At 33.9% G+C, this 23,603-nt stretch overlaps 1 protein-coding gene across 1 annotated transcript; it reads right to left on the reverse strand.

Annotated features, from left to right (window-relative positions):
* Positions 1–922: 922 nt before the first annotated feature.
* LOC108227549 (transportin-1) lies at positions 923–17,902 on the reverse strand. Its single transcript, XM_017402753.2, has 29 exons — positions 17,473–17,902; positions 17,101–17,388; positions 16,896–16,985; positions 16,713–16,790; positions 16,532–16,612; positions 15,084–15,134; positions 14,813–14,898; positions 14,213–14,279; positions 14,055–14,111; positions 13,949–13,978; positions 13,798–13,857; positions 13,507–13,620; positions 12,443–12,556; positions 11,274–11,372; positions 9,009–9,134; positions 8,831–8,905; positions 8,624–8,695; positions 8,357–8,467; positions 6,526–6,609; positions 4,693–4,797; positions 4,164–4,265; positions 4,017–4,079; positions 3,864–3,938; positions 3,469–3,540; positions 3,199–3,323; positions 2,484–2,535; positions 2,333–2,401; positions 2,142–2,201; positions 923–1,620 (listed from the first exon to the last, which is right to left on the reverse strand). Exons 1-29 carry the CDS (start codon positions 17,653–17,655, stop codon positions 1,537–1,539), a joined length of 2,673 nt encoding a protein of 890 aa, XP_017258242.1. The 5' UTR covers positions 17,656–17,902; the 3' UTR covers positions 923–1,536.
* Positions 17,903–23,603: the final 5,701 nt, after the last annotated feature.

A 23,603-nucleotide genomic window follows, 5' to 3' on the forward strand; every position in this document is an offset into this window, starting at 1 on the left:
AGCAACCTCATTCGAAGGAATATATTTCCTTCATTTTTACATATCTTATATATTTCTTTTACTTTTTAACAGGAATTTTAAAATCCTAAATATCTTGTCTCTTTTTTTTTTTTTTTTTTTACGACACATTTTAAGATCCTTTGATCACGTAATTAGAAGCACTATTTTAAAATACTTCTTTTTTCAAATTAACACTCAAATGAAAGTGTTAATGTAATATCTTTATGTACAAAAAAGGAATATTATAATAATAATATTTATAACTATTTAATCAAAATACTTTAACATATTAAACAGTCGAAAAACAAATATTTAAGAACAGCGAACGTAATGCACATAAAAATAATGGAAGATATGCTTCCCCAAAATAGCTTTATTTTCAAAAGCTTTTCTGAAAATATTGTTGGAAAAAATATAATTTTTTTGTGAATATATGCGTAAAAGTATAACATAAAAATATGTAATGAAGCATTTGCTTCCCAAAAAATAGCTCTTCCAGCAAACGCATATACGAAATACGTTTCACAATTCACAGCCATAATTTTGCGAACAATTTCTCCAGACTTTAAACAAAAAGCTTACACATTGAAACATTTTTACAAGAATTCTTTTCAAATAACTTTGCAGTCTGCAGAACATTTTCATGCATAATAGGTTGACATAGGAAAATGCTTCTAACTATGATCTAGAGACCTTCAAATACGAAGAATGGTCAATAACTTTTTATATGAATTCACTGTTTCTCTCTATGTTATCAGACTAGAAATTTCCTACCATCGTTGAATAGTTGTCTTAGTAATATACTCGACCTCTAAAATGTAAATCTAATTACCAAAGTTCAAAATCCAACCTAGATCTAAAAGCCCACATTCACATGAAAATCACCAATTCAAAGTTCCCAAACATTATGTACAAGACATACTTGAACAAAAACTAGAGCTCAAATGAAATATAAACATATATATTACTTGTACAATTATTATTCCCAACCCCCGTAGCCATCCACCTCAAACATGCAATTACAAGAAATGCTCCCGCCACTACACAACACAAAAACCACGATGCCAAAACATGAACATTGATACACTTCTGTTTAAATTGAAAGCCCTCCCAACAACCTTGGTGAACAGAAGACTGCCTACTTAAAGTAATGGTCAAAACTGTTCGAAAGAAACTACGGAACAGTAAAAAATGAATCTAACTCTTGAATGCAGAGATGTAGCCCTTCTTACTGGGGAAAAGAAGAGAAAGAAAACCCACAAACTTGAAAACTGCAACCCTATACATCATATCCATGTCTGAATCCCAGCTTCTAACTTAACTGAACTGATTACTTTTGTAACATTTATAACCTTGCAGGAAACAAATACTGCTTTAACGCTTCAATATGTGATCTCTCAGTGGTTTGGACCAGGTTTTGGTCGGTGCTTGAAGATGGATCCACTTTCAATATGACAATGTACAATATGATGTAGAAGTTACAAACTTTCTGGAAAAAATATGAACCAAGTACAGCCCACAACCCTGGTCTGGATACTATACTTGATACTTTAAAAGCTTTTCCTTCACAGGAGGTTCTAAAGATGACATGCACTGTTCCCATGCTCCATTCCTAAGCATCTGGCAAGTTATAGATACAGGATTAAAGCAACACATTCCTATTTGATATTTGTGTTTATGCACAAGCAACAGATGAAACCAAGAACTTTGCCTGTTTGAATTTCAATCTACTTAAAGACCAGGGTAGAAAGGCAAGCCGAATTAACTCTCCAAACATAATATATTATATAAATTTTTAATTTTGCACTTCTAAACCCATTCAGCACATTTACCAAAAGTATACTTTTTAACCTCCACAAGTCCACAACGAGAGTAGTCATAAAGAATGGAAGGACAAAACAATGATCTAAGTGAATAATTTTGTCAAATATATATGGATATAATAACACAACAGGGTAATGCCACTCACATTCGCAAGCAGAAAATAAGCAATGTCTACAGCTTCAGAAATTAACTCAAAAAACTAATATAATGTTTAGTCTACTACGGTAAAAATAAAATTTTCTATATCCATTATTCAACACATGTAAATGGCACTGAGCAAGATTCAATATGACATTGAGTGCGTAAACATTTCATACCTGTTTGTATCCAAGCAAAACTTGGCAAACTTCATTCCGCAGCTCCTCACTCATTATTTCCTAAAAAAAACAAGAATGCAAGATTGAGATACAGAATTTTTTCTTTAGACTTTTCTTCTCGAGTTACTAGTGCAAACATCAAGTAAGTGGGTAATTTCAAGTAGCAACATAATTTTGTAGTTCTTTCTTACATGCCAGCTTGCAATTGCTTTACACATAAAAGGCAGTGAACTTAATGCTCCGGGTGGATTTGCTCTAACCTGCATGACAATGATAGAGATATTAAGATATAAAATTCTGATCATAATCTATTCTCAGGTATAAAACCATCTAGGTGCATACCATCGCGCATAATCCACGGAAGGCATCCTCTTTCTCTATATCATCACGTATCCTGCCACAACATATATTTATTCTTCAGATGAATATATTAACTTTTAGCTAATATTTACCATAAAGCTTCGAGTAGCTGATGATATAATACAAAATAGGGACTGAGGGGCAAAGACGTTAGATAAAGGTAACCTAAAAATATGTATCATCAAAAATCAACGGCATTTCACTATCGTTTCACTATCACACATTACAGACAAGAGAACGACTACAGCGTTCAAACCTAAAACCCAAGAACTGGCAATTTGGCCTTTTATATTTCCTTTAAAACCAGATTAATAACCTGCTCGCTGCAAAATATAATGTGGCATGTCAGTCATGCAATGGCCTAGACCAAATATCTTGTATACCTGATGTCCTCAATCTAATAGCGCATGATGGTCCCAAAATAATCAACCCAGATGTAATTTAGTATAAAAAAGTGGTTGGAAAAAACGGCTCACGGCATATTATACAAGTCAAGAAGACTGAATTGTCATATACATCTATCTGATTCTCGATGCGCATGATTTGAACTCAAACAGTAAGCCATGCTCTGAGCAATGCATGTAGTATATTGAGGCATTTAGATTAAAATCACGCGCCAAGTTTAATATGTAGCAATTAAATGAAGCGTAATATGCACAGATAGGAAGACACCAAGAGTGAGCACAAAATAACATACATCGATAGCGAAAGACACCAGGATTGCATAAAGTGCTCCATATGTGGTGATACTAGCTCCGGACAAACCCATGCAAGCCTGCCAAGCGTGATAGAACTGTTCTCAATAAGAGATTTGTTGAGTTCCTGTTAATCATAAAAAAGGTTTGAATTATTGCACAGAAAAATACCATTATATAGATTCAAATACAATTAATTCATGCAAGATGATACATATGGTCTATAGGAGAAAGCTTATCATCACAAGATGCCTTAAGAGATGGGAACTAACCTCGGCATGCTGAAGTATTGGAACCAACAATGATATCACTGTCACCACCACTGGAGAAATTTCTTGACGTACCTAAATTTTGCAATTTAATGCCAAGTAAAAAAAAAAGCTTTTGTCTCTATAATTAATAGAAAATAAATCCCAATATGCTTTTCAGTGTTGTACAAATCTGGCTTAGCCAAAAATTGGACAAAATCAACTGAAAATAAATTTGACCTATGTGGATATAATAAAATTATTAATTATAATTAAAATCTAATATATATATCCAATTAAATGTTAAATACCAATTTGATCTGTAGAAGGTACCCCAACCGCCTAGCAAATTTCTAAACAAATTTTTTTTACCCTAATGTAAGAAATATTAAGCATTCAAAGCTTAGGAGTGAAATAACCTTGATTGCTAGTTCTCCAATCGCCCAACAAGCATTGTTGGCCACTGAAACATTTTCTTTAAGTTTCATAGTGGTCTGCAAGGAAAAAAGGACTTGTGATAATTGAATGGCAGCCAGAATGATCCAAAGGATTAAAACTGAGGGTCCACTTACCAGTTGCTTAGCAGCAATGTCAAGAAATTCAGACAACCTGGGGTGTAGATGAATAGGACAAACCTAAAAACAAGCAGCGACTCCATTTATATGAATTATTCAAATAAAGTTTAATGAAAGTTGTAAGGTACTTCACTTGTAACTTACTCTTGCAAGGTCTCCAAGAAGTGCAAAGGCACTTTGCCGGATGTCAGGAGCATCATCCATGCAACATTGTAGAAGCAGATCCCTCAAATTACTGTTTGAAACCTGGAGAATAATATACAAACCTCTCAGAAAAATGCATCAAGGGCCCACTATAAACTTCATTATACACTTTCAAGCAAGTGATTTGTTTTTTTGACAGAAACTTGCTTATTATCCATACTAAAAAACTTTGTTACAGCATAAACTTTACAGGCTTCGCAAACAATAAGTTTTTTAGAACAATGTCCTAAAATTGTGGAACATGATTTCTAATGTTGACTAAACAACAAACTCCATATAATAAAACATTTGAAAGTTGAAACAGATGATAAGATACAATCCCTCAGTATCATTCTTACAGATAACCATCAAACAGAACGGATTGGTCAAAAGAAGAAGAAAAATGCATAGAGCACGTCAGAATACAGGGATATTCTCGACACTAAAGCAAATAAGACTTGTAATGGAAACATATGGAGAAAGGGTATACCAAACTCTCAATCCCACTTCCAAGACCTTCTGTCATTCCAGATAGAAGATCCAAGGAGCATACAATGAAATCTTTATCATATTGAATACCAGCTGAAGCATCAACCTGAAATGAAGTTGTAATTATTGTTTGGCAATATAATATACATGTTCTGTACTTCTATCATGGAGAAGCCACTATCTGTGAGGAAAAAATGGACCTTACACGGTCAAAGTTTCTCACTTCAGTTTGATTTGGTAAGATAATAGCAAACTTTAGTGAACTATGAAACTTTTAACTGTAAATTCATCTTCAAGCTTCTCTTTTGCTTTGTTCTACACTTGTGTCGAATTGAAGCTAAGAGAAATAAACTACAGATTTCAAATAACTTTTAAATGCAAAATCATTTTTAGAGATGAAACAGTAAATATGTTTTAGTGACAAAGCTTAAACAATTGATAATCATGGAAACCAGGTCTGACACGCACACAAGAAAGACAGAGAAAAAAAAATAGCTATTTCTACGATCATGCTGTAATGTCAGTAGCAAACAAGCATGCATGTCCGTGTTAAACTTTAAGGTTTTATGTCCGAGTTCCACAAACTTTAGGGTATGTACATAATATAATTGCATGTTAGAAGAATATCTGTGTGCATCTTATCTTATATTCAGAAGGAAATTTATATTTAATATGCAAGTGCATATAGTTTAAAGCTTAAAATATGGGTAGAAGGGGCATATAGGAAGAACAGAAGGTAGTAACACATAGGACTCTGATTGTTTACTAATTTATATGAATTCACTGAACAAATTTTCGCTATGAACTTTTAATTTTTACAATATTTAACTCCCGTGATTCAAACCATATCTAGTTCTAGACCTAGTAAGCAGATTGAGTTTACAACTAAATTTAAAAAAAAAATTGACAACTACAACTTACAGATGCAATTTACATACATTTGATGTACCTGCATGTGTTTGTCACGTCGGAACACATATGATAAACATCCTCCAATTAAAGTCTCATCATTAGTTAACTTTTAACATTAAACACAAATAGTTGGAAAGATGAAGTGTTACAGATTTGCATAAGAACTCTAACTCGCCCTACAAATAGAAGTACTAATTTCACAAACGCGCATGGAACTCCAGAAAAACGGTCATTAGTGTATGTACCCATCTACAAAGCTGAACCAGCAGATACTCCCTTTAGTCTATTTAGAGTTCCTGCAATATATTCAGCCTTGAAATAACATTCTCTCTACTAGTGTACTTTAGTATTACCGTGGTTGAACTATTCTTCAGTAAATTATTCTAAATATCTACACTATAAAAAAAACCTTTCCTTTGGGCTTACACATGAAGCTTTAATAGATATTATTTTGAAGTCTTATAGTTAATGTGATTTAATAGCACGGATGCAATCACAGGTTTTGTTCCTCATATTTTTTAATATTATTAAAGCTCATTTTTATCATATACCACTTCACCAACTTATAGAAGCACACAAATCATGCCAAAAAGATATATAAAATAAGCCTCAACATTTTAGGTACACCCATGTCTCAGACTCTCCTAATAAACTTTGGTACAACAGATATACCAATAGACTAAACATCAAGCAATACATCTAGAAAGCATAGAGAATTTAATATTCGAAAGCAACACAACTGCAGTAAAATGTATAATATTGGAAGAGCAAAAAATTATGAAAAAAACCAAGACAACAGAAATGTCATGTGTGGTCAAGAAATACAAAGAAACATGTGACAAATGAGGCAATATCATATACATTAAACAAGTAAGAACAATTTAGAACTGAAAAAAAAAACACAAATCATGTCTGTTAGGACCTTGGCGAGGTGTTGAGTCTGGATGATGTTAATGCACCTCTGGAATACAGGCTGAGCAAATTGTGAGAATCCTGTGCCCAATGCCTGGAATGGGAAAAAGAAATCAGTACTTTCTTCTTACAACTTCAACAGAATTATTAGTAAACCACGATCCCTTAATATCAATAACCAATAGCAAAAGCCTTTTACAACATGAAAGTCTTCAAAAATTTATAGAAGCATATTTCAATTCAACCACACATGATATATCAAAACAATCATGAATATACCTTATTGGGAAGTTGATTTGCACACATGTGAACTTAATATTAGTACATATGATCTACATGACGCATTATTTATTATATTTAATTAGTTATACGCATGACATATTAGTATGGCCGGATTCCATTGTGAGAACTAGTAGTTTTCACAAAGAACGGGTAAGAGCAAGTCCAATAGGTTACCTATCCCATTACTTATAAATAATATAAATAATATAAAATAATGAGTGCTAGTGTGTCTTAGTGATTTAGGTAATCTATTTTTAGTGTCAACTCCAATAGTAATCCCTATATTTGTTCTCCTAAGATTATTTTAATAATAAATTTGAGAGAGAGAAGGGGGAAAGGAGAGAATAGACAAAGAAAGAAGGAGAGAGATGATTATTTTATTCATAAATATTAAATAGGTAATGGCTAGGGGTTACTTATAAATAGGTAATGGCTAGGAGAATTAAGGTTGTGCTAGTGATCTAGGATAACACTAGGATAGTGTTGGAGTGCATTTTTTTGACACATTACCTAAATGTGAGTTTAGGACATCATATAGGTAACCTATTGGACTTGCTCTAAAATGTAGAGAGAAAATTAGTGGATAGCTAAAAGTTGTATACAAGTATAAGCCTTTTTATGTACCTTTGGTCCTATTTATAGGATAGCCAAAAATGATCAACTAGGGTAGAAGTCAACCTTTCATCAAACACAAATTACTGTATTGATGTCTACGATGCCCTTTCTAGGACCACCTAAAATAAATTTACTGAATATGAATTTCAGAACAAAAACTGGCCCAAGTACAAACAAATTACATGACTTCATCATAATAGGCCCAACCCAATTGCACCAATCAGACCTTAAAGAAGATCTGTGTCGGGTAATGATGTATCAACACTGCATAACAAACATATTGTATGTGCTGCTTAATGGTTTCTAAGCATATTAAATTAATTCACAAGCACAAAGTTTTGTGCAATATACCAAACAACATACTATAATCACAATTCACATCTCACACAGGGTTTGAGCACCAGTCTTCTAGTTCTATCCTTCTCAATTAGAGAATCAACCATTGACTGGTTGGCAGTTTAGTAAATTCAATTTACTTGGAAGATATGAAGTTCATAAAAAGAAGTCTGAGTTGTATTATTCTATGATGATTTGAATATGAAGAAAATCGAATATTTTCCACCAATCTTTTTATCTCTTGTCTCTAGTTTGTTAGTCATTTTCTCACTCTACAACTAACTTTCTGTGCAAGTTAAGCTATCTCTTTCAAATGTTCCCTATGTCTCTGAGTTGATCACTCTAATTTTCTGTGTTCTATCTATACATTTCTAATCTATTCTTCTTTGTTTGTGCATCTACACACCAGAATCATTCTCTAAATTCTACTTCTTCTGCCTGGTCCTTACTCTAAACTAAATTAAACGACAGAAATACACCGAAAACTATCTCAGGAACCATGGATTCCTGACACAAATTTAACAGATAGTACTATCCACGCAGATAGAACAGATGGCTATTTGCCAAGCAGCTAAAATCTAATACATGCATAAAAGGCAGCTGCATACCTGTGCTATAGATGTAAAGCACTCCAAAAGTGGGAATAGGTCTTTGTCTGAATCTGATAGTTGCTGCCACTTGGCAATCAACGGTGGCATGAGCACATCAAGATGCATAGGCTGTAAAATCATCAAAGAGAACCGAAAATCAGAAATATGCACCAATCAGAGGCAGTATATGTCAGAGAACAAGTCTGGACCTGCACAAATATTAAAGTGAACGGTAATATTGAACATTAGCTGATTAAAAATTGAAAATCCTAATATATCCTGTACCTGATTTAAGTCCACTCCAACAGCATCTGCCAAAGTTCCAATAGCATCATACACGATCCTAAGGTTCCTCCTCTGAGCATGTGCAAGAATTTGAAACACACAAAAGTAAGAAGAGAAAGAGAGAGCCACATGCAACAGTGGTAATCATACTAATTGGAGTGACAATTGATTGACATATAGAAGGAAATAAAGCAGGAAGACATCAACCTGATATTTCCCAAATGCGCACATAAGATGTTGCAATATTATATCTAATCGTGGTGCCAGCTCTTCGGCAGCTTCCTACAGATTATCCAAAAAAAGTATTTACAAAAAAAAAAAAAAAAAAAAAAGACATCCTCAAAGTAAACAAGCAGAATTAATATAAGTCATACAGAAATGTAACCTCTTCCAGAGTTGCAAAGGCTGAACAAGCTGCTTCCTGCACCCGCTTGTTATTATCTAATATTCTCCGTAGAAGACCCACAAGGACCTTCTCAAATTGTTTATGACCTTCCGGATGATTAATACCCTGAAGCAAGCACCGCACTTGTATTAATGCAACATGCTAAATATCTAATTAGCATACGAATGTGTTCTAGGTGGCATTGGTGCAGAACCAGTGTTGAACTGTTGTTAAAGACAAGCTTAATTGCACGATTAATGGTGCTTTGCCTTGGGCCAAAGATGTGTGTTCATTAAACTAATGACTAATAGGTTATAGTGGCTTATATTATTGGTGATTTTGGAGTTATTAAAAATGTAATAATAATAATAAATTTGATAGATTATTCATTTGAATTACAAAATTCACTTTTACTAAAAAAATATACAAAATAATATATATTGTTCCAAAAAATACATCTTACCAACTTCTGAATTTAAGTCAGTTTCTCATTTATTTTTAACAAACATTTTTCAAGGTTAAACTCGAAATAACTTTAAAGCCGCAGGCTTTCAGCCATCACAACAAGCTCTATATTAGATTTAGGATCGATCTAAATCCACATCCGATCCGTTTATTAATCAATCGGATCACTCTTCACTGATCGAGTTTTGGGCAGATGATTTCGGGCCAGGCCACGCTCGGATAGAATATCCAATCCAATCCATTGACAAGCCTAGTTGGTGATTTGGTAACCCCATATTCTAATTAACCGTTGTTTTTATTATAACCAAAATATTATATACTCGAATTCTGCTTAGAATCTAATATCACATTACGTAGTGCTGCTAAGTATGATATACATACTACATCTGAATTTTATTATTTGGTTTTTCCATCTATATTGAATTTAACAAACTTTAAAAATTATACAATTTCAAAATACAAAAATAAATAATACACTACACTATTATAACTAAACTTAAGATTGTTTTTGTTCGGTTGACTTGCCGAAATATTTATCAAGTCGAATCAATAGTTTTTAATGAAATTATATTTCATATATATCATAGTTACCATTTAATTATACATAGAATCCTACTTGCAATTTATAATTGCATAATATAACATAGTTCATCCTATCAAGTATGATATACTTGCACATCTTAATTTTATTAACCCCCACTAATCAAACACACAACAGAATTCATCAAAAATTGTAACTCAATATTTCCATTATATATTTCTAGTATTAAAGTTCAGAATAACATTTTGGAAAATATTAACAAAATATATAGACAATAGGGACAATAATAATAAAATTAATTGAACCATTATAAAATTTGATATCATATACAATAGCAAAAATATATATTGCCCATTTATGGCCTCCCGTGCTTCTTCTTTTAACATCTGCCAAGCTTACGTCAATTAACTTCCCTAAACTCTTCACATATCAAAACAAATATTGTATTGAAATTACACGGCATAGACGGGGATCCATGTATATGCACCATATCAAGCCTATAACGACAATAATTTTGATTTCCAGACCATCACAATAATATAATAAATTCCCAACATACTCTCTACTCACTATTACCCTATTCATTTCAACTAGAATTGGCATATACTCCTCCCGTCCCACTCAAACTGGAATGTTGACTTTTCTGGGTTAGACTAAACCTAAAAAAATGTATACAATAATAGATTACCTATATCTCCTTGTAATATTTTCCCATAAATTATATTTAACATTTAATGTGCATAATTAACTAACAAAATTGGTCGATTTGACCAAAAAAAGTCAAACAAAACAGTTTGGGAGGGACGGAGCATTTCTTGTATGTGAAGCCACCTCCAGCAGTAGGCTATACCTTGATACTCATTATTGCCATCTTTCATCACACAGAAACATAAAGAAAATCTTTTATAATCCAACTACTATGACCTTATCCTGCATGACTTCACATAAATCATGTATGACATATATCTCAAACACCATTAGGTGTTTGTCATCAACAAATAGCGACGCATTATGATGCAGTAGGCTATACCTTGATACTCATTATTGCCATCTTCCATCACACAGAAACATAAAGAAAATCTTTTATAATCCAACTACTATGACCTTATCCTGCATGACTTCACATAAATCATGTATGACATATATCTCGAACACCATTAGGTGTTTGTCATCAACAAATAGCGACGCATTATGATGCAGCATGAGATGTTAAGATTCAACTGCCATGGCGATGCAATGATGAAGTGAACTGATATTACCTCAACAATGAATTTGCTGAAACGTGAAAGGGTCCAACAGGATATGCTTCTGATCAGAGGAAACTTGTCGTCTAAGAGCGGGATGAGGAAAGCAACAATCTAACGAATAAAAAAAGAATATCATTCCTCATAGAGATATCAAAGTTATGATGCGCACTAAATTCAAATAGAGAAGAGCAATAACTAATTTGTACCAACAAAAAGACTTGAGCTAAAGTGGGACTAGTTTAGCATGGCACCAATTATCATCACCACAACAGGCCCCAATGGTACACTAAAATTGCTTGCAATGAACTAATAAAAACACTTATAGCGAGTCATCACACATCAAAATAAGAACAATCCATACCATATCCAGATTTGAGTTCCTTTTGCCTATATGAACCCCAAGCCCTCGTCAAACTGGTAGCATTTTGAAATTTACAGAGTTCCAGAGTTTTTTTTTGAAGGAAAAGAAAAGAAAGAGAGTGTTTTAATTTCTTTAACTTGTTTCTTGAGTGATATTTCTGGAAGGGAAGGGGAAAAAAATCTAAAGATTTGGTAAGAAAATCCTTATATGTATGTCCCAAAAATAACTAATTTATTATTCTTTCTTTTCTTCACCAACTTGGGAACACAACGTTGGAGCTCACAAATTTTAGGCAAGTAATAGGGTCAAAATCAACTAAAGGCCTTGAACTAATGGTAACCTTCTACTATTAATCGTAACGTGGTACTGTTTAGACCTATATTCAGCCAGGATCTCTGTGCAGGCCAAGGTAGCAAGGCAAATCAAGGTTAAAAATTATATAATTTCTTTGAATAACATTTATTCACCTTCATTCAGGCCAAGGTTACGGTACAATGTAAATTTGACCATCCTGAATTCATGTTCAAATGCAAGTAAACAAATTAAGGACGCGCACACATATATATATATGCTAGTGTTAGGGCCAAAAGTAGATGACATCTAACTTAACTGAGTGTGAAGCATTCTATGCATCTAACATCTATAACACATAACTTAATGACATTATAGTAGCATACAATTAAGTTAATAATTAACGGCAATATAAACATAGAAAATACATAATATGTCAACTAATAAGGCCATCAAAGAGTTTAACCTTCTGTTAAGTTTCTCCAGAGTCAAAAAGGATTGGTATGCAGATACTGAGGCTTAAGCATACCTGAGAGAGATGAGGATAAAGACCATTAATGCAACCCTCAGCTATGGCCCCTAGAGCTAAAACTGCGGCTTCCCTTTCTTTCCAGGTCTCATCATCAGAGGTGGACAACTTAGCCTGCAAAGTTCAAATAACTAGTTCGCATTATTGTATTCAGACAACACCATGCAACAATTTCTTACAAAAAAACAACATAATTTACAACATGGAAGCTAGGAAGCATAAGTGCGGGTGGAGGGGGATTCGGCATATATTAATATATTAAATATATATGTAATATATATTTCAAGAGTTTCATTTAAATTATACTCCCTCCGTCCCAATGAGTTATATACGTATGGGGCGTGGCACGGAGGTTAAGAAAAATTTGTAATTTAGTGAAGAAAGGTAGTAAAAGAGGATAAAGTGATGGGACCAACTCATATTCAATGTATAAAGTAGGTGTAGTGGAAGATAGTAGTGGGTGTAGTTAAATTTTTATATTATAGAATATTACTACTTTTGGAATGTATACAATATACAATTGAGTGGGACGTCCCAAATAGGAAACTGTATAGAAATCAATGGGACGGAGGGAGTACTAAATAGTCAACTATATAAGTTCATTATACTTGATAACATGTGTCATTTATACATAATAATACAACTGATGCATTTCAACGGACTTATTCGCTTATATTTTAGAGTATCTTCATTATTTTCTCTCACTTGTGGGTGAGAGAAGAATCCCAGTGCACCCAAGATCCCCAAGTACCGAGTCCACAGTGCGGCAGGTAAGTGAAGAATATCCCTGCTTTCTAGCATAGAAGCAATTAAAAGTAATCTGCCTTCCGTAATATACTATATCTTCATTCAACAACCACCAGTCCGATATATTAAATAATCCTCCAGGAGACATTTGGAGTATTCTACGGATGTTGTCAACTAAGGTAGGAAAACTGCTATATCCAAATTCTTAAGAGGAAAAAATTAAAAGAAACCAGTACACAGACAATCACACAATATAAAAATAATGATAATGATAATGATAAAAATAATAATAACTCTGATTTAGATAAATCCTTTACCTGGACATAAGGCATTAGTGTTGGAAGAATCTCATCCCCGAATACATTTGAAATAATATCAAGAGCAGCAGCACTACACTTCCTTAAGTTCCAAATATTCACTATGTCATCATCCTGTAATTTCATGATACAAAAATGGCTATATGAAAAACAAACCGGTGTAAACAGAATTCTTAATTCTATTGAAATATATTTAAACAAAGACCAGCAAGACCATACAAAAATTGAAGGAAAAGGACCAAGCCATATAACATAATTAGTACAGATAATAGAACTTAATAGAAAGTCTACGTCATCTTCCGCATCCTCCGATCCATGAAGGCGCGATGTATGAAAACGTGGCTTTAGATCCTGCATAGCAAGGAATTCATTTAGAAAATTTGTAAAGGTAACTTTGTAGGATATCAATAGAGAACAAACAGAGGTGACCATGAACACAAACCTGGTCTCGATCAGGAAGAGAACCATCCTCCTGCAATTATATTTATGACATCAATTCTCTATAAATAGGTGGAGCAAACTAAAACAATCTAAAGATGGATCTTAACCTCAGCTTCAGCAAGCGACTCATCATCATCATCATAAGCCATGTTTGATAATAAAACCTACATAGTTGTGACACAAGTAAGATACACTGAGTAGTGAGTACGGTCTTAAAAGTCTTCCATATAATATGAAGAACCAAATAAAAAAGTAAAAGCCATACTGGAATTAAACGTGGTAAGAACTCCTTGATGTTCTCAGGTGGTAATTGAGCATCACAGTACGCAGACCTGTAAAAGTATCAAACAGGTAACACGACAAAGACTGGGGGGGCGGGCGGGGGGCAGAGAGAAAAATAAAATGCACAAGTGAAAGTCCGCCTTCAACACAAATTTGTGTATGTTACTGTACTTGTTTATTAGTCCTATGTCAGAAGAATGTGAAGAGATAGGCTCATTCAAAAGACCAAACAAACTGCTTCTGTAGGTTCATCAATTTTTTATGAACGAAACGAGTTTGAGATAACTGTTGTCCACGTGTGAAATAAGGTAGTCTGGACATCCCTCGAAAAAAGAATTCTTTGTACTAAAATTTATAAAGCGACTGGAAGGGAGAAGCATATCACAGACCAAAAACCTTTTCTATATTTTTCCAGAAATAGATAAGATTTTGGGTGTTACATGGATGATCTGTGTGTTGTGGCAAGTGTGCTGTTCATTGCCAATATATTACTTGATTGTTGATTAAACAAGTCAACTAGAGCCATTCGACCCAACACACCAGCATAAGAATTCAGCACATTTGTGAACATATTGAAGAGTACCAGAATTCACAGGCTTCAAGAGACACTTCATCATCAGGGTCATTGTTGACTTGCAGCATGTATTCAATCACATTCCTCAAGTGCGGCTGATATTGTATGACCAAAAGAGATGAGCACATGAAGAAAATAACTCATAGTGCAAGATATTATATATATTATCATATAATCAAAAACTACTTTAGTTTGTCTACATAGACACCGAGCAACATGCAGAAAAAGATAATTAATTGACCAAACAATACAGAATGCCAGGAGGGGAAAAAAATCAGACCTCCAAAAATGCAGGACGAACTTCAATCAACTGAACAAAAGCCGCACAAACCTGTTCAAGATATATCAAGGAGAATGGTGGATGTAATTCTTGGCTATAACTGAACAAAGTAGTCCATATGAAACAGAAAAAATCTTTAAATAACCAATTTAATATTCTGCTAATTTCAACAATTATTTAACATCAAGGTCAAAAATAAGTTTATGAACATGATCCTCCACCCCCCTCCAAAAGGAAAAAAACATCCTTGCAAAACTAAGAAAACTGCAAGCACGCATATATTGCAGCTACATAGGGCAAGTACCATCCCAACACCTATATCACATTCCTCAAAAAGCTGAATCAACAAAAAAAGAGCACCATAAAAAGTTTTAGAATGGATGCTAGAAGACAAACCAACTAATGTTCCAAATATGACGACAGAGCATGATAAATGTATGATTCTCTTATAAGTTATGACTGTCTCGCATTCTGATGTGAAGACAAAGCATGTGTGTGTGTGTGTGTGTGTAAAGACCAAGTTCAAATCACGAGTTTAAATCAAGTCCAGACCGAATTTTGGCAAAATTTGAGTTAGTGGCCAATTACTACCAATTCAATCCACAAAACCCACCACAAGCTCTAAAAACAGGGGGATTGCATATTTTACCACCCCAACTAAAGCATCTTCTGTACAGAACCGCACATTCCAATGTGGAACAGGGAAATAACAAATTGAACTCAACAAATACCCATAAGATTCAAATCACAAACTCTCTGATCATTGTGTGGTAAATATCAGCTGAATTCATGTTCCCTGGACAACCCTCCTAGACCAAACAACCTGACCAAGGTCTAAAAGTTCAAGAATCAGCTCCCATCAATATATGACCACCAGACTCCAATCTCAAGCCTGAACTGAAACTATGGTAAATCCTAAAATTTGATCCAAATTAAGTCAAAGTTCATCGGCCAAATTGCAACCAACTTGGATAATCAAAAAAAGCCTAACACAGTTCACAAGTCCAAACCAAATCACTATTTATTGTTTCAGTCAGTAGTCAAACTTAAAATTATATTCAAACAATTTCCCAACATGTTCTCAGATCCAATGTGGAACAGATATGTCATAACAACCTTCTCCTAATGTACTTGTATTGAGGCCTCATTGATAAGTATAATTATGGAACATTAGTATGTTAAGATTTTTAAGCTTCACGAAACATGAATATCTAACTAATGATATGAGTCATATGACATGATTCTTCAAGCTAGACGGGCATTAAAACATGGTGAAATATAAAGCTGAGTGATTAGTTAGCATAACCCTGTTGAATATGAATATGAATATGTGATACATATTTAAAAAGCAATCGAAACTGGAGAGTTGTCATAGACCTACTATAATCAATCAAACCGAAAAGATGTTAAAGCATTTTGTACCAGTTGGGGGACTGAAAACTACTTACCAATTTCCGGACCTCTGCATTTGGATCATTAGCAAGAACAAACAAACCTTGCAGAAATTTATCCATAGATATGTACAATACCTGCACACAAATAACCCAATACATACAAGCAAACCAGTTAAAAACAAACATCATTGGAAAAGCAATAAAAAATTCTGAGATGAAATCGGCTAAAACTCACGCTTGGCATCAACATAATGTACTGATTCACCGAGGCCAGCGATAGTTTTCTCAATGAGGCATGTGGGGATTGGAATAACTGTCAGCATTCAGGTAAAAACAAAGTATAGATGAGTTGTTAACTCCAAAAAAAGCCCATCCTTAGGAAACGTGTTTCTCTTAGTCAAAGAAAATAATTTGTCACCTGGAATAGTCTGGGAAGAAAAATATTGATAGGTCTTTCAGATGATCCAGGTGTTTCAGAATCCAGCACTTGCGGAATGTCCTCACATATCTGTATATGACAACATCATCTCTCAGATGAACTTAAAAAAACTTTCCTTGCATACATTTAAAGAGCTACGATATAAACGAAATGTCCTCAATTGCAAAATAGGAGATAGACATGCCTTGGATAAAGCATCCATAGCACCTTCCATAAGATTCAAGTCATTACTATCCAAGCACTTGACAAGAGTATTGAGCAGCTCAGGCCAGCTAGCAACACCGCCGAGCTGAACAAGCACACTTATAATAGTCCCCGTAGTCGAGCGGATTTGCCTATCTTGTGCTCCCAAACACGGAAGCAATTCTGATTTAATAAACTCCTGGTTTGCCAAAGGCATGGCCGTATAGGCATTTTTTAGGTTATTTTTTAACAGCAAGCCAGCTGCTTGTCGAACCTCCACCGACTTGCTCTACGATTCGGAACAATACAATTAAAAAGAGTTGGAGTTTGAGTTTAAGTTTGATAAAGAGTAGAGTGATGAGAAAGAATATACCTGAGCGCGAGAGAGTATAAAAGCGAGATAATTATTGAAATCAGGAAACTGAGAGTAATGTTGAAGTTGCTGCCAAATCTGAGACTTATCAGAAGACGGTGAAATTTGCTGCTCCACCAATCCACAGATCTCTCTAAACCCTTCCTCTTGTGGTTGCCACTGACTCGCCGCCGCCGCCGCCATCGCCTCAGATTAGGGTTTTCGAGATGCTGCTGGGGTATATATATATGGTAATGGTAACAACAATAATAATAGTGATCAATGAGAAGAATAAGCCGAGAGAGAGAGATGTGTGTGTGTGTGTGTGTTGAATGTTGATGAGAAGTTTCAAAGAAGAATGAACAAGACTGATTACTGTAAAGAAGGAATCCAGAGAAAATGATTTGGGCTTTCTTTGCCCCCCGTTTGCTGGGTTCTGATCGTATGTGGCCGGACCTACTTTAAGATCATATTCTTTTATCATATACACCCTCCGTCTCAATTTTCAATTTATACGTCCATTTTGAAATAAGTCCATTTTTTTTTTTTTGAAAATGAGAATAAATTTTAACGAGAATCGGCAATTCACCGTGATAATTCTTTCATTCAAGAAAGCTTATTATCTAACCGTCGGACATGCAAGATGACCGGGGAAATTTAGACAATAAAACTTTAATGTCCGAAAAGAAAACCGGCCTTCTTCCAAAAATCCTGAAAATAAAACAAGAGAAACAAAAAGAATATAAGTCGATATATTTAACACATTACATCAAAATATTCCCACAATCATGATAACTCATGATTGAGACAATTAAACTCTTAATTAAGGCATAATAATAAAATATTAATATCCTTAATTAAGACACAATTAACGCCCTCAAATAAGGCCCAATTAACGCCCTCAATAAAGAGGCACAATTTACGCCCTCAATAATTGAGGCACAATTTACGCCCTCAATAAAGAGGCATAATTAACGAGGCACAATTACCGCCCTCAATTAAGGCACAATTAGCGCGCTTTCCTTTCTGAAACCGGGTCCCGTCCTGAAACCGCCGTCACCGCCACCATCGACCACCACCGCTATGCTATCGATCAAATTGCCTCGTCGTATGCGAAGCGAACAACGAAGCGTATCACATGTAACATGAAAAATTGCCAAAAACACCAAAAACCAAACAAAACACAGGGATTAAACAAACAAACAAATACACACAAACAAACAAGATTAAAATCAACACCTTTCGCAATTTCACTCAAAATCATGAGAAAAAGAAAGAATATTATAAATAATTGTAATAGAAGGGCATACCAGTTGAGCCATGAGGAACCCCATAGGATTTGAAAGTCGGAGCAGCATCATGTGACAAACCCATCTTTTTAATTGCCCCTCTCTCTTGCCTCTCTCTCGATCTTTTTCTCTTCACGCAGAACAAGATATAAGATGTTATATCAAGCTTTATTACTCAGGTGCCAGAGGATTGAATAAACAGAGACCAAACAGGGGTGAGTGAATGTGGATGAGTATGAGTTTGAGTGAGAGAGAGAGAATTTGAACGCAAGAAATTCTCAATTTGAAGTTCTGACCTAGGAGGAGTAGGAGGTTGAAGCGGCAGAGCAAAGGGAGAACATTCTGCAGCCACTCCGTAATTTTAAATAAGTCCATTTTGAAATAAACACGTATATTAAGAAAAAAGGTGGGTAGATAAAATCTTATCTCATATATCATTAATTAGTGCATTGATAAGTGAGAATATAGTTGAGTTTCAAAAAAATCACAATAAATATAGGGATTTAGTGCATTGAGAAATGAGAATAATGTTGAGTTTCAAAAAAATCACAATTAATATGTAGATAAATTTGTATTGAAAGAAGAGAGGGACAAGTATTTTGGGACAAATTTTTTTTCCAGAATGGACCTATAAATTGAGACGGATGGAGTACTACCTTTTTACATTTTCTACTTCATATTTCTCGATTTTATGATTTTTAGTTGAGAAACCATGTTTTGCAGTCGTCTTTAATAATTAAAAAATAAAATTTATATAATTTATTTAATGAAATTTAATTTTATACTATAAATATTTTAATTTGAAACTAATATTAACATAAAAATTGGCAAATTGGATCATAATTCATGATTAAAAACTATTGAAATATATTTCCACGTAATTTTGAATCTTGATAGATTGTTTATATGAGTTAATAATACGAAGAAAGGATTTACAATAAAATATCATGTTACAACATTTATAATAGTGTCATGTAAAATGTGTTATACTTAATTTCATCAATTCTATTCCTTTCGGTTTTATTGTTCTCTGCATCTTGTTTCATAGATATTTTTATTGTCTTTTTATCATATATAATCAAAGTTATCAACTGTGTGTGCAGTATAGCGCTTCGTATCCAATAAAAAATATACTGATCAATTAAATAGTCAAAACATATTTATGAATTAAATATTTGTATAATAAATAATTATATTACACTTGCAATTAAAGAGATAAATTTATGTGTATATAAATTATAATACTTTAGATGTTCTTTTGTTGATCGCTTAATTCATATTCTTGTTCTAAAGCTTCTCTTGGCTCAAAAATTGAGCAACACTAAAATTGTTTTGGCATAATGTAACTCTTGAGAAGAACTAAAGCAATCATGTTTGTGTTAAAATTAAAAATATCTGACCGTAATTTACAGAGGTTGATTGAATATCCTCAAATGGATATATGTTTGATTCAGGAAAATACTGAATTATCAAAAATAATTTACATTTATAATATACACTTTTTTCCAAAGTCTTGCAAGACCAAATGTTTATAGTTTAAAACTTCCTTCCTATAATTTTGAATAGAATTCAATAATTTCAAAATTTTAGAATTATAGAATTTACCAATTTTACAATTTAAAACTCTGTTCCAATAATTTTAAAATCAAAAAAGATAGTTTTGAAACTTTTTTCCAATAATGAATAAGACAGTTTTCAAACTTTCTTTCAATACATTCACATTTAAAAAAAGGTGATTTCTATTTTTTGTATTTATTATTCCAAAATTTCTGAAAATTATAAAAATAGAACAGAGTTATCTGAGAGGAGCCACCTACACGCCCCTCGCAATTTGATTACCTTTGTTCTTTTCCTAAGAAATTACATCTACAATACCTTTGTTTTATTTGATTTGTTTTCTTCAATAATCTCCCTCTTCGGGGAAGTATTTCAATCATTTCGAATAGGTTTGGTTTGTTTTTTAGATCTAAATTATTCGAGTTTCCGATTTACTTTTTTCTTCGATTCAAACGGAGCTTATCGGATTCGAAAGTTAATCGCCTTCTTTGTGGTTTCGGCTATTACATTTAAGTTTTTTAATTTCATTTGTTTTTAGTTTGCTTTTATTGAGGCTTGTTTTCGCTTCTTAATTGTAAACGATGGTCTTGAGTTGGTGATCAAATTTTGTATGGAATTGCAGTTCTGATCGATAACCCAAACGATAGCTCGATCGGGACATGATGAAGTGGGTACCAGTTAATTTAACAAGAATGCATGAAGCGAGTATTTGTATTTTTATATACATTATCTTCAAAATATCGTTTAACTGTCTTTTCATGAAAACAAGCGATTACAATTTACTATTTGTTCGGCTCAATCATTGGGATGTCGTATGACTTTTTATTAATATATTAACACCTTTGTTTAAAAAAACGCAGTGTATATGAGTTGCGCATTGTTACTATTACAAGTCCTAAATTCGTGCAAAACACATGCAATTGTATATTTTAAACTTATTTAGATTTAAATAAATTTAAAGTACCCAGCAACTAACGACTAAGATTAAACATTCTACCAGAGTTTGCAGTTTTGAGAGTCGACCTCCAAGGTTCTAGCCGCCACTTCTCCGCTCTTCAACCTTCATCCCCTCTACTGATTAATCAACTTCGTTCCTTTATCTTCTCTCCTATTTATCAGTTTTATCAATAAAACCAAGATCTAATCCTTTTGGGTGAGTTCTTATTGAGTACCTTGTCATCAAGGTCGTGCCCATCTTTTTGGGATGTTTGTGTTTGTTTTGATGTTTCCGTGTGATTTGCTATGGGTTTCGGTAACGTTTCTAAGAAGGAGTTACATGATATTTTAGGTGATCCGTAAGGCGTGTATCAAATATGGCATGGTGGTGAATATCGCAAGAGCTCACCTTTCACGACATGAAATTGTTCTTGTTTTTGGGTCATTTGTTGATCCAATATCAGTTATATAACTGATAATTTTGAACATTGGGCAATAGATGTTGCTGCTTATGTGAAAGTCAATTGTGATGCTAATATGTTCACAACTTATGTAGGTTGGATTGTTCGAGATTTGTTTGTAATACCGTTTGGCCTAAAGAATTTAAATATTCTATTTGTTAAGCGATCTAAAAACAAAGCGGCTATATGTTTAGCTCGTTTTAGTTTCTTAATCAGGTTGTAATTGACAGTTCGAGGGTTTGTCTCGATTGAGTTTCAGTTATTTATTAAATTTTTCGATTTTCATAATAAAAAAAAAAATTAAAGTGAGCTACTTTGTCTAGAATTGTTTCGGGTATTTCGGCATTAGTCTCCATCTCTTCTCCTTCGTGGGGAATATTATCGTCCCTTTTCGACTCGTGAAAGGAGCCACAGTTTGTCGACTGAGCATCATATTCATTCGAGGGGTTTCGTCCTTGAGTGATGAGGGGTCATGGTGGTCGTCACGACTGTTGAGTAATGAGTTCCAGCAGCGGTGGTCGTGGCCAAGATACTGGTTAAATGGGACATAATGCCGAAAATCAATCAAACCGATGTTTTAGGAGTTGTGGTTTGCCCATTTCTGGTGAGGGTTAACATGACTGGAGGTGCCATGGTGGTTGGATTTGAGGGTCCAACCCCATGTGTGGAGAGCGGAGTCGGCTCTGTGGTGGATGCAGCGGTGACCTGATTGAGGAGTGGATTCTAAGCTCCGGTGTTCTCTCCGGTTGATGGAACATGAAATTCTGAATGAACGGTTTCACGCGGTCTCGCCATAATTGCTGTCTTCTTCCCACTGACGACGCCAAATGTTATAGATTGCAAAACGAAGGGTGAGCTTTGTGACTGTTCTCAGGATACGAGATGCCTACGTATCTTCTCTTGTTTGAAGAAAAAAGTCAAATGTAGTTCTAGTTGTGACTGGTAGAGATCTTTATATAGAAATCGCAATGTTAGAGATTGATTGGAAGTTAGAGTCCAAGTTTAAGAGACCTTATAGAAGTAGTATATGTGTTTGAGATATGATAGGATTGATTTTTGATCATTATCCTGACTTGTTGATGGTTATCTAGGACTCTAGATAGTCATCTTTAAAAAATCAAAATATGTTTAGAACTCTGAAGTTCTAGATTCTTCTTATCATTCTCATGTTGGACTGGGATTCAAGATTCGGGACTTGATCGGACAGTTCTCTTATTGGACTAGGATTAAAGATTCGGGCATTGATAGGGCGGGGCTCAATCCAAGAGTTTTGACATTCTACGTAGCTCATATGTGGATGTCCAATAAGAGTTGGCCTATGCCCAACCCTCAGCTCCATCTTTATACAACTGAATGAGATTTCGCCTGCAAAGATGCATGGGATATGAGGTAAGCTTGGAAATATTCTTAACAAAATTTTGGCAACTTTGTCATTTCTTCTCTGACTAAAATGTGATAGTGACTACTAAAACACAAACTACAAATAAATATGAAAATTGGCCGGCTAACCTGTGCCCTCAGGGCAGAGGTTAAGGTGTATTTAATACACCTCTGTAGTTGTTGAAAGCTCATATGAATAGATAATTCTTACTACTTTTCACTTTTTCCAGTATTTTTTTTAATTTTTCTCTTCTTTCTTACCTTTCAAGACTTACATGTTTATTTTTCTAATTTTTTTTCCATTTTAATTTTATTTATATTTATAAAAAAACATGCTCAATAAAAGATTTATTTTTATATAATAATATATACCCAATCCTTGCATTTTTTTATAACTAGAAAAGTAACAAGTATGTGTATAAAAAATATGAATTGATTTCATCCTTGGTGTGCTTACTGACAAGGTGAAACAGAAGCATATCTTATTGATGAAAACATCATGTCAAGTGTTGCCAAATTTCTGAATGAA

This window comes from Daucus carota, chromosome 6, assembly GCF_001625215.2.
Source record: "Daucus carota subsp. sativus chromosome 6, DH1 v3.0, whole genome shotgun sequence".
In the NCBI taxonomy this organism is placed as follows: Eukaryota; Viridiplantae; Streptophyta; class Magnoliopsida; order Apiales; family Apiaceae; genus Daucus; species Daucus carota.

Bases quoted from the DNA above. Each gene is read 5' to 3' on its own strand.
- LOC108227549 (XM_017402753.2), bottom strand. From the start codon at position 17,655: ATGGCGGCGGCGGCGGCGAGTCAGTGGCAACCACAAGAGGAAGGGTTT. The intron at 16,986-17,100 runs GCATGTCTATCT...TGTCATATACAG, and splicing joins CTATGGATGCTTTATCCAAG to ATATGTGAGGACATTCCGCA. The intron at 3,324-3,468 runs GTTAGTTCCCAT...TATGATTAACAG, and splicing joins CAATACTTCAGCATGCCGAG to GAACTCAACAAATCTCTTAT.